The sequence below is a fragment of the Lipotes vexillifer genome, unplaced genomic scaffold (assembly GCF_000442215.2).
Source record: "Lipotes vexillifer unplaced genomic scaffold, Lipotes_vexillifer_v1.1 scaffold21, whole genome shotgun sequence".
Classification (NCBI taxonomy): Eukaryota; Metazoa; Chordata; class Mammalia; order Artiodactyla; family Lipotidae; genus Lipotes; species Lipotes vexillifer.
In genome coordinates, this window is record NW_006774065.1 from 989,900 (window position 1) to 1,001,768 (window position 11,869).

The following is an 11,869-nucleotide window of genomic DNA, read 5'->3' on the forward strand; positions in this document are numbered from 1 at the left end:
ACTGCAGCAGGAAGCAGGATCGGGCGGGCAGGCGGAGCGCGTCCCAGCGTTATGTAACATTTGGCACCAGTGACTTCTCCAAGGTTTTCCCTCCCCCTCCTAATGACCGAAGGTTACCCTTTTCTCCCATCTGTGAATCCAGGCTCTCGGGCTCAGCTTCCGTGTTTCTCTGTCTCTGTCCATCTCAGCCCAGGCCCCGCCTTGCCTTGTTTTCCTCTGTTGCCTCTTCCATCTGAGGCTGCACAGGCCTGCAGAGAGAGATGGTCAGACAGGGAGGTACTTGAAGCTGACCTGCACTGAAGTCTGGGCTTCTTGACCCACGAGCTGTGTGATCTTGGGCAAGTGTCTCTGCCTCTCTGGGCCAGCGTCTTTGTCTATCAGGTTCATGCATCTAAATTAGTAGTTACAGAGTGTCTCTTCTGTGCCAGGCGCTGTTCCAGGTGTCCTGGGAATACAGCTGAGAACAGACAAAGATGCCCGCCCTTGAGTTAATTCTAGTTCTAGAGACAAATTAACTCACAGATAATTTCAGATTGTGGTCTGAAGATAGATGAGGGATAGTAGTAGAAAGTGATTGACGGGGAACGAGATTAGCTGATTTTGACAGGGTAATCAGGGAAGACCTCCCTGAGGAGGTGATGTATGAGCAAAGCCCTGATGGAGGTGGGTACGTGAGTCATGTGGGTGTCTGGGAGAAGGCTGTCCAGCCAGAGAAATGACGAGTGCAAAGGCCCTGTGGCCGGGGCATTGTAAGCCCATTTGCACAAGAAGGGCAGTGTGTTTGTAACAGACCAAGGAGGGTGAGCGAGTTAGAGAGCTGGGCGGGGTCCAGATCTAGATCGCACTGGACTGTATGGAGTGGGGAAGACTTGGGTTTTATACCAAGAGGTTCCAGGAGCGTCTGGAGAGTTCGAGGTAGGGAGTGGCATGCTCTGATTCGCAGAGTGGACGTGCAGATCCAGTGAATTAATAAGTAAAGAATGCTTGGCACATAGTAGGTGCTTAACAGACATCAGCTGTAACTACCGATACTACTACTGCCAGCATCTCCTGTTCCATACACACGTCCCAATCTTGAGGTTCGGGGCCACATGTGGAAGGGTTTGGTATGATTCCTGGGACACTAAGTCCCAGCCTCTGAAACCCAGAGCTGGGGGGATTCTGGTGTTGGCATCATACTCACCCCACTTGGCCTGAGGTGGCCTGGGCTGCAGGCTCAGAGAGACCTCAGGTTCCCAGCAGGACGTGCATCCCAGCCAGGCCCATAGGAGCCCCCGTTCCCTGCGAGGCTCCGAGCATCCCCCCACCCCCCGGGCAGCCAGTCGCCTGCCTCACCCAGCTCCAGCACTCGAGTGAGTCCCTGCCTGCTAAAAATAGATTGGGGAAGAAGGGGGATCCCTCAGCTGCACCCACAAACCCACAGGCCACACAGCTTTCTCATGCCCCCGCGAGCTCCAGCCGGGGGCCCTCCGGGAGAAGCTCGGGGTTTGGGACCGGGGTGCGCCAGCCCCCAGGGGCAGGCGGATGGCGGAGCTGGGCGTTCCCACAGTGGTCCCGTGGACACTCAGCAGGGTGGGGCTGTGGCCCTGGCCGTGTGCTGGTGACGGAAGCCGTGGCTAACGGGCAAGCAGACATTTCCCTCTTCCTCCCCGAGTTCTGAGCGGCTGCACCCCAAGGTCCCCCGTTTGCTCAGGAAGAAGGCAGGACAGGAAGTGATCCCACCCCCCGGGGGCTTGGGGACCCCTGAGGCTTGCGCCCAGCGCTGCATGGTGAGGGGCCAGGCTGGGCAGGGCCGGCTGGCGCCTGGAGGTGATGGAGCATCTGCCCGAGGGCGGGCCGTGCTGTGTTTTCACTCACGTACGGTGATGGTGGCTTTCTCCAGGGGGCCGGGGGATTGGCGGAGGGGAGATGCATTAGTTTCCTGTTTCCTGTAACAAGGCACCACAGACTGGTACAGGAACATATCCTCTTGCAATCCTGGAGGCTAAGAGTCTGAAATCAAGGTGTGGGCAGGGCTACGCTCCTTCCGAAGGCTCCAGGGGAGGCTCCTGCCCTGCGCTCCCAGCTTCTGGGGGTGGCCTGCAATCCTTGACGTTCCTTGGCTTGGGGATGCATCCCTCCCCTGGGTGCCTCTGTGTCCCAATTTCCCTCTTCTTCTAGGGACACCAGTCATTTGGATTTAGGGTCCACCCTAATCTAATATGAACTCATCCTAATCACATCTGCAAAGAGCTCATTTCTAAGAAAGGTCACATCCTGAGGTTCGGGTGGACGCGAACTCTGGGAGGAACCGAGTCAGCCCAGTGTGAGGGGCTTCGCTGGGAGCTGCTGGCATGTCTGGGAGTGTTTAGGTTCCATCTCCTTCCTCAGGGACCCCAAAGGGCTCAGGCTGCGACCCCTCCCGTCACACCAGCTGTACTGGGGCGGGTCTCCTCTTAGGGACCAGTCCACTCCCCTGGGAGCCCCTGGTCACCTCGGACCCCCAGCACACTCTGCCTCCACATATACCCCGACTCTGCCGACCGTGTGTTCAAGCCCTGGACGCTGCCCATTCAGTCGCTCAGTAAGTCAATCAACACTTTCTGGCTGGCTCGGCATGGGGGTAAAGAGACACCCTTCTGGAACCCCTGGCCCAGTGCGGTGCAAAGACGGGAGCTGTCAAGGAGGAGTGATGATGAGCTGGGGGTGGGTGCCTGGCCCCACGCGTGGGGAGCAGGGCTTCTGGGGCCTGGGGGAGGCGTGGAGGGAAGTGAAGGGCTGCTCAGCGAAGGCCTTCTTTCTGTTCCTTGAACCACCCAGCTGGTTCCACCTCTGGGCCTCTGTACTTGCAGTTCCTTCCACCTGGACCACACTCATCCAGAGCCTTGCCTGGCCAGCTTCTCACGACTCAGACCTCAGCTCAGATGTCACCTCCTCAAGAAGCCTTTTCCTTGCCCCGCCCTTGCATTCTCACCCCACCCTGTCTGTCCCTCTCAGCAGCCATGCCCCCACCTCTGAGTCGTCTTTTTAATTGATGTGTTGACTGCTCATCTCTCCGGCTAGCTGGCTTGTGGGGCAGGAACCCTGTCTACCTCATTCGTCGTGTATTCTCAGCCCCTGGGGCAGTACCTGGCACACAAGAGGTGCCCTGTAAAGACTGGTGGGGTGAAATGACATGCTGCCCAAGCTAGCCTGTCCCCCGGGGCTCAGCTGGGGGCAGATGAGGCTGCAAGGAAAAGCTTCCTTCATTCATTCTCTCCAGTGTACTGACCGTGCCTGGCAGTGTGTCCTCCAGAGGGTGTGGTCACTGCTCTGGCTAGGACAGCTGGCAGGGCTGGAGCGATCATGGGGGCTTTCCAGGCAGAGGCAGTCCTTCCTCATCTGTTCCGGAAGGATGTCTGGGCAGCCTGTAGGCCAGGTTGCGCCCCAGGTGTATCTGGGGCGTGATGGAAGAATGAAGCTCTGGCATGTCTGGCCGTGCAGTGGGGGGAAGGGCACCCTCAAGACCACGTGGATGGGATCACTGTCCCTTGCAGCTGTGGCAGGCCTCCGGCACCGGGAGTCCCTGGGCTGACAGCCCAGGCCCTTGCCCTGGCCCTGACCCACTGCTATCCCTGTGCCCTAGGAGAAGGAGAGGAACGCACGGAGGAAGAAAAAGAAAGCGCCGGCAGCTGCCAGTGAGGAGGCTGCCTTCCCGCCCGTGGTGGAGGATGAGGAGATGGAGGCGTCAGGCGTGAGCGGGAACGAGGAGGAGATGGCGGAGGAGGCAGAAGGTGAGGGTGGGCGGTGGGAGCTGACCTCTCCCAGAAATGCCTGGGTGCTACTGAGAAGGAGCCTGGACTGCCCCAAAAGGAGAGCATGATGGTGATGGTGGTGGTGGTGGTGGTGATGGTGATGGTCGTGATGATGGTGATGATGGTGGTGATGATGATGGTGATGATGATGATGATGATGGTGATGACGATGGGGGTGATGGTGATGACGGTGGTGATGGGGATGGTCGTGATGATGGTGATGATGGGGGTGATGATGATGGTGATGATGCTGGTCGTGGTGGTGATGGTGATGGTCGTGATGATGGTGATGATGGGGGTGATGATGATGGTGATGATGCTGGTCGTGGTGGTGATGGTGATGGTCGTGATGATGGTGATGATGGGGGTGATGATGATGGTGATGATGCTGGTCGTGGTGGTGATGGTGATGGTCGTGATGATGGTGATGATGGGGGTGATGATGATGGTGATGATGCTGGTCGTGGTGGTGATGGTGATGGTCGTGATGATGGTGATGATGGGGGTGATGATGATGGTGATGATGCTGGTCGTGGTGGTGATGGTGATGGTCGTGATGATGGTGATGATGGGGGTGATGATGATGGTGATGATGCTGGTCGTGGTGGTGATGGTGATGGTCGTGATGATGGTGATGATGGGGGTGATGATGATGGTGATGATGCTGGTCGTGGTGGTGATGGTGATGGTCGTGATGATGGTGATGATGGGGGTGATGATGATGGTGATGATGCTGGTCGTGGTGGTGATGGTGATGGTCGTGATGATGGTGATGATGGGGGTGATGATGATGGTGATGATGCTGGTCGTGGTGGTGATGGTGATGGTCGTGATGATGGTGATGGTGGTGGTGATGGTGATGATGATGATGATGATGGTGATGACGATGGTGGTGATGGTGATGACGGTGGTGATGGTGATGGTCGTGATGATGGTGATGATGGTGGTGATGATGATGGTGATGGTGGTGGCGGTGGTGGTGATGGTGATGGTGATGATGGTGATGGTGATGGTGATGATGGTGGTGATGATGATGGTGATGATGGTGGTGATGATGATGGTGATGATGCTGGTGGTGGTGGTGATGGTGATGGTGATGGTGATGCTGGTGGTGATGGTGACGATGATGATGGTGAAAATGACAGTGACAATGATGGTGACAGTGGCAACAATAATGATGGTAATCGGCATCTCTGCGCCCACAGGACACTTGTCCATTCAATCCTCCTGACCCCTGTGAGTTCAGTCTTGTGCTTGGTGACCTTACACGTCCAGGTCTCATCCAGCTCTGGTGACGCCTATTACCTTGCCCAGCACCTCTGGCGTCACATTTTAGAAAAAAAAAGTTTATTTCTGAAAATCGTTTTTTTTTTTAAATTTTTTTTAACCACACTGTGCTGCATGCGGGATCTTAGTTCCCCGACCAGGAATCGAACCCGCGCCCACTACAGTGGAAGTGCAGAGTCTTAACCACTGGACGGCCGGGGAAGTCCCTGAAAATAGTTTTTTGACCTGAACTGTTATTTTACAAGTTGACTAATATAAGTACAACCAATACCGTTGGTCGATAAACATTCAAAAGTTATATAATTTTGCTTCATTTTACTCCCAAGTGTCTCGATTTGGGTGATAAGCTGCACAGCCCCCGCTTTCTATCAGCGGGCACTGAGGCTCAGGGCAGTTACTCCAGGCACCCCAGGTATCACACAGATGCATCGTCTACCCTGACCTTAGATGAATTCTCCCACCAGATGAGGGCTGCTAAAGAGAGAGCGAGAATCAGTCATTTAAATTGCACAGGCAGTTTGGCCCACTTCTCAAAAGGAGGATTTCTGACTGCACGAGATGGTCGCCTAACTTCAGAGCCCGGCCCCCACGTAACCTGCGGCTCTGCTGTGTAATCAGTGTTCGCAGACTCGGGAGTTACACCTGGCTGCCCGACACCATACACCCCTGGTCACTGATCAGTCTGCCTTTGGCCCCCGCCCCTCTCCTTTTTCCTTGGTCTACACCAGCCCTCAAGGCATGACACCCCTGAAGACCCCAACCCCTGCGTAGCTGAATGTCTCTGCCTCTCCTTCCGCCATCTCCCTGGCCAGAGCTCCCCAGCGGGGCCTCAAGTGCTTGGTGGAGGGAACCTTTTCTCCTCCTGTCCGTGCCAGGGTTCCTTCCTGTTCCTCCTGTCTGCCTGTCCCTGCATTTAAACTCCCAAACTTCTGCCAACGTGTGAGGAAAGTGTGAATCACTCCCTGGCTCCGTGAACAAGACATGCAAATAAACTCGGGCTATACCAGCCCGCAGTGTATTCACCAGCCTGAATCCTACTTCCTGGTTGAAAATGGAGAATCAAGCCATTTGGTTATTACTGTCTTACATTGGGGATGGGCCTGGGGGGGTGAGTCTGGCCTTCCTGCCAGCCTTGGGTCTTTCTAGCCCGAGTTGACCAGAGGCCTGACCAGTGTCTGATGGAGGCTCCAGATCCCTCTGCTCTTCGCGTTCTGGATCTTGGGTCTGTAGCCAGGAAAAGGGAGCCTAGGGAGCAGAAACCCAATCCCCTCATTAAATATCCATCCGGGCAGGATGCAGGCTTGGTGGGAAAGTTAGAGGAAGCCAGTCTTTGGCTCAGCATTAAAAGCAGAACAGGCGCTGCCCAGTAAGAGAACTGTGCGGTGGTGAGCTCCCTGTCACTTGTAGCGTTCACACAAACTATCAAGGATGGGGGGAGAGGCTTTCTCTGCTGGGTAGGGGGGCGAGGGTGCTGGTCTGGCTGAATCCAGGGCTTCTGTGACCACCTGATGGCTCTGTGCACATCAAGGAGGCAGTTTAGAAGATCCTGCCCAAAGGCACAGGGTGATGTTCCCATCTTACAGATGAGGAAACCAAGGCCCAGGGAGAGGAGAATCACGCACATGGGGTGTCATGTAGCTGGTGGACTTGGAATCTGCCAGTCCAGCCGGCATTTGCTGCGTAACTCTGTCCCTGTGACCAGGATAGGGGACGTGAGGTAGGTTCTGGGTTAGGGCCTGAGGTCACCACAGTGGAACCTTCTGGAATACCCCGCCAGCCCCAACTGCACTGCAGAGCCCTCCCTCCACGGGACAGGCAGCAAGTGCCTTGTCGTATCCAGGCTGGAGGTGAATCCAGGGGAGGGAGGAGTGATCCATTTGGCTCCGTAGTGTCTCTAGTAAAGATCGTGGTCATAAGAGCCGCAGCCTTGAGTTATTCCTTTTAATTGTCACAACAGCCCAATGGGTGCTGTCATCACCCCATTTTACAGATGAGGTCACGGAGGCACAGAGAGGTTACCCAAGGTAACCAGTTGGCCTGTTTGGGGACCAGGATTCAGACTTGTCAGGAGTGCTGATTCTCAGGCCCAACCTGGGCCTACTGAGTGAGAAACGTTTTGGGCGTGGGCCCAGCCATGTGAGTCTTCATGGCCCTCAGGCTCTCTCAGGTGTGAGAATCCCCGACGGAGACAGACAAGCCTCTGGGTAAGGGAGAGAGCCAGGCGTGAACCGCCCTCTTTGTAGATGAACACACAGACTCTGGGGCGAAACCACTTATCCAGGGGAACCTCAGCACTGGCCCCCTCCATCCTGTGGTCTGATGACGTGAAAGGAGGGAGTGACATCGCCGGAGTCAGAAGGCAGGGGCAGGAACCGGTGGTTAGGGACACAGGATGTTGGGGTCAGCCCCCTCCTGCCTCCACGCAGTGTGGCCTGGGGCAAGTGACTCAACCTCTCTGTTTTCTCATCTGAAAAGGAGAATGGTGATCACCTCCAACTTAGAGGTTATCGAGGGTGCGATGAGTCGTGTGTGTGAAGAGCTTTGCCCAGAGCTCCGCACCCACCGAGCGAGCCCTGTGTTGCTCTTGTTGGGATTATTATTTCTGGAAGGGACGGCCTTCGCTCTGGGCCTTAAAGTGGGAGAGGCCGGGGGTCTGGAGGCAGTGAAAGCTGAGGGAAGCGTTTGTGCAGGGCACCAGCAACCCCTGCTGACCCGGCTCTGCGTCTGAGGGGTGAGACGGGGCCGGGCAGCCCCAAAGGCCTCTCCCCCAGCCCTGCCCACCTCTGAGGCCAGCACCTCCCACCCCAGGACCCTGGAGCCAGTGACTTGTCCAAGGGCACCCAGGAGTGTTCAGGGGTGAGGGCTCTTGGGACAGGGCTGTAGGTCCTCCTGCTGCCTGCTGGGCCCTGGGCCCCTTTCCCAGCCCTGCCTGGCCACACAACCTCCTCCCACCCCACCTGCTGCTCATGTCACCTCGCTTCTAACCCTTCTCTCACTTCCTTCCAGCCTTACACGCCTCTGGGAACGAGGTACCCAGAGGGGAATGCAGTGGCCCAGGTACGAATGTGGCCAGCTGGCCGTCGGGGGCGGGGGTAGGGCCTGACCAGGGCGGGGGGCATCCCAAGGGGGCCTTTTCTCTATGAGGGGCCCCACCTCTGTGAGCACGCCTCTGCCTGTGAGCACCACCATTTGTGCTGCCGCCACCTCTGTGCCCCCTCCTCCGTGCAGTGTCTGTTCCCCATGCCGTCCCCAGGCTCAGTCCTGCAGATTAGTGTGCTGGCTTGACTGCTTGGTTGATTTTTCATTAGTGTGTTCACCTGCGACGCTTACCCAGTTCGATTTCCCCAACAGGAAATGTGGAGGAGGGGGGTTTCGGATGTGCCCATTTTGTAGAAAATGGGGAAAATTGAAACCCAGGAAGTGACAGGAGCGGTTGTTAAGCCCAAAGAGCCAGGCCTGCCTGGAGCTGAGGTCCCCTCTCCCTTCATCTGTACACACATTCAGTCATTCGATCGATACTTATTGTGCACCTGCTGTGTACCAGCCCTGTGGGAAATGGCTGGGGGATGCAGTCGGTGTGGACCCTTTCCCCGTGGGCTCCTTCGAGTTCACTGGCCCCATTTTATGTCATCGTGTTATGATGACAGCAGTGATGATACAACAGCAGTTACCAGGTGTCACCCTGTGCTGTCACAGCCCCTGTGGGGTGGGAACGGTTCTCCCCACTCTACAGATGGGGAAAGCAAGGCTGGGAGGCCACCGGTATGACCACGGCCAGGCCACCAGCCGGGGCAGAGCCAGGGTTTGCAGCCCAGATGAGAAAAAGGAGGCCCCAAAACAAAGGCCTGCAGCCCTGGCCGCCCCCAGCCTGACTCTGTGGGGTGCGGACCGCCCACCCGGGGGGTTGGAAGTTAACAGGTTGCTGGGCTCCAGGGTCAGCAGGTGGAGAGGGCGGCCAGAGGAGGACAGGGCACTGGGAGGGGCTGGCGGGGGCGCTGCCCAGGCGTGTAGGAGCCTTAGGGATGCGTGGTGTCGAGCGATGGGATCACAGCACCCTGAGCTCCTGCCTGGAGCCAGGGCGTGCAGTCGGGGCTGTCGGGGGGCCGTGGGGCGGGGGGGGCCGGGCCTGCCTCCACCCTGAGCCCCCGGCACCGCTCACTCCATCTTCACTTGTCCCCGCACAGCCACCGTCAACAACAGCTCCGACACCGAGAGCATCCCGTCGCCCCGCACCGAGGCCGCCAAGGACACCGCGCAGAGCGGGCCCAAGCCCCCGCCCACCCCGAGCGCCGATGCGCAACCTCCTGAGCCCCCCAGCCCGCCTCCTGAGGACGCTCCGGCCCCCAGCGAGCCCGCCCCGGCCCCCGAAGCCACCTGCCCCCCCGCGTCCCCGCCGGCGCCCGCCTCGCCTGCCGCGGCCCCTGCCGTGGTCCCCAAGGAGGAGGAGGAGGAAGAGGCCGCAGCCGCCCCCTCGGCCGAAGAGGGAGAGGAGCAGAAGCCGCCTGCGGCCCAAGAGCTGGCAGCCGACGTGGGCGAGGCAGGGGAGCCCGGCGAGGCGCCCCCCTCGGAGCCCATCAGGAGCGAGCGCGAGGAGGAGGCCGCTGAGGAGGGGCCCGACAAGGCCAAGGGGGGCGCGGAGGCCGCAGCCGAGGCCGCAGCCGAGGGGGCGCCCAAGCTGGAGAAGGAGGCCGGCGGCCCTGGGGTTAAAGGCCCTGCGGCCAAGGGCCCGGGCGCCCCCCAGGACAGCGACTCCAGCGCCACCTGCAGCGCTGACGAGGTCGACGAGCCCGAGGGCAGCGACAAGAACAGGTGAGTGGGCTGGCCGGCTGGCGGCTTCGTCGCCTCCCTCCGTAAACGCTTACTGATCGCCACCTGTATACCGAGACGGCAGCGCACAAGGCCACTTCCACGCCTGCCCTCGGAGGGAGGGGAGGCCGCCACTGAGTGGTCCAGACGCAGGAGCTCCGTGGTGGGAGAGGGCAGCGTCGGGGGCTTGGTCGCCCTCAGCGGTGGCCTCTGAGCTGAGGCCGGACGGGGAAGGAGGAGCCACAGGGAGGGCCAGGGGATGGCGTGCTGGGCAGCGTGGATTAGCGTCCAGAGCCGCCGCCACAGAGGACCACCCCCAAGTCAGGGCGTCGGCAGGGCCACGCCTCGTGAAGCCTCCTTCCTGCCTCGGTGGTGCCGGCGGTCCTTGGCTCGTAGACACATCACTCCGTGGTCCCGTGACATTCTCCCTATGTGTCTGTGTGCCCTAATTTCCCTTTTGCTCTAAGGACACCAGTCCACTGGATGAGGGTCCACCCTAAGGACCTCATCTTAACTTGGTCACATCTGCAAAGAGCCTGTTTCCAAAGAAGTTCACGTTCACAGGTACTTGGCTGTTTGGACTTGAACACATTTTGGGGGATGCAATTCCCCCCTCAACACAGTGGGAACAGCAAGTGCAAAAGCCCTGGGGTGGGACTGAGCCTGCGTGATCCAGGCCCCGACTGGTGGAGCGGGGCGGGGGCTGGGGGGGGCAGCTTGGGAAGAGGCAGGGTCAGCAGACCAGCCCACCTCGTGCGACCCCTCTGGCTGGGTGGGTGGCTGCATTTTGTCCTCAGAGGGAGAGAGCCTGAGAGAGCTGGGGTATGTCTCAGGCTCTGAAACCTGCTGCGGTGTGTTGCGACGAGGCGGCGGGGGGTGGGGGGGGGGATTAACGGAGGCCACAGGGGCACACGGATACATACGGGTTGGAAGGCAGCAGCGGCCGTGTCCCAGGGGCCGGTGAGGCTGGTGGCGGTAGACACGGGGGAAAGTGGCGGATCCCGGGATCCTTGCTGGTTCCTCTTCTGCCCGCAGAGGGTCCCCGAGACCCCTGACCAGAAGCAAAGCTCGTAGACCCCACTTAGGGCCAAACGTGGGCAGCGGAGGGCAGAGCTGCGGAGATCCGCTCCGGCTCACGTCTGGGCGGCTTGAAGAATACAGCGAGGCAGGCCGGCCAGTTTTATTTTGACTGAAAACAGTGCAGTCTGTTTTCTCTCCTCTCATGTCTCTCGGAAAAGTTCTGGGCAGCACGAGAGAGAGGAAAATCTGACTTTCAAACCCGGCCTGTTCCCCAGGAGCCGTTTCCTCTGCCCCACGATTCACCTCGGGGCGTGCGAAAACGGCAACTTGTAGAACGTTTCGTATGAAACTAGGACTACTTACTTGGTCAGAGCTCCCTGGGTCCCCACATGGTCCACAAAAGCCGGTGAGCCACGTCGTCCTCTGCCTCCTGCGTCCGGGGGCCCTGGCGGGACCCTCACCCCGCTTGTGTGGCCCTTTGATAAGCAAAGGCCTGGCCAACAGGTTTCTGAGGGCGCAGAGGCCCTGAGCTTCCTGCCCAGAGGGCGCAGCTTGGAAAACAGTGCTCGTGGCGGCTCGGTCTGCCCGGGAGGGCCCTGGGCCAGGGTCTGGCCACTCGGCTCACTCTTTGCGCCTGGGTAATGGGGTCAGGGCGGGCGGCTCCCCACCCCGCTCCTGCTGGCCGCGGGGACAGAGTCATGGAGACACATGTTTCTGCTCTTAAGTGGGAAGAGTGCTGAGCTCATGGGACAGCCACGCTGATAAGCGGCCTCCCGGAGTCTGTGTTTTGGGTGCACATGGCCTGACGGGCTGGACAGCTCGGCGGGTTGGCCTGGATCCCGACAGCCCGCCCTCAACTCTCGGGCCAGGCCTGAAGCCCCGCAGCCTACTTTCAGCTGCCCCCCACCCCAGCCCCGCCCAGGGACGTGTCCTTCCCTCCCCGAGCTGGGTCTGGCTTCCATCCGCTCTGCCTGCGTGAGCGG

At 59.2% G+C, this 11,869-nt stretch overlaps 1 protein-coding gene across 1 annotated transcript in view; it reads left to right on the forward strand.

Annotated features, from left to right (window-relative positions):
• NCOR2 (nuclear receptor corepressor 2) overlaps positions 1–11,869 on the forward strand; it is a 160,842-nt gene that overhangs the window by 105,230 nt on the left and 43,743 nt on the right. Inside the window, 3 exon segments of the mRNA XM_007448653.1 lie at positions 3,605–3,752; positions 8,067–8,117; positions 9,245–9,869. Of these exon segments, the coding sequence (XP_007448715.1) occupies positions 3,605–3,752; positions 8,067–8,117; positions 9,245–9,869 (824 nt within the window).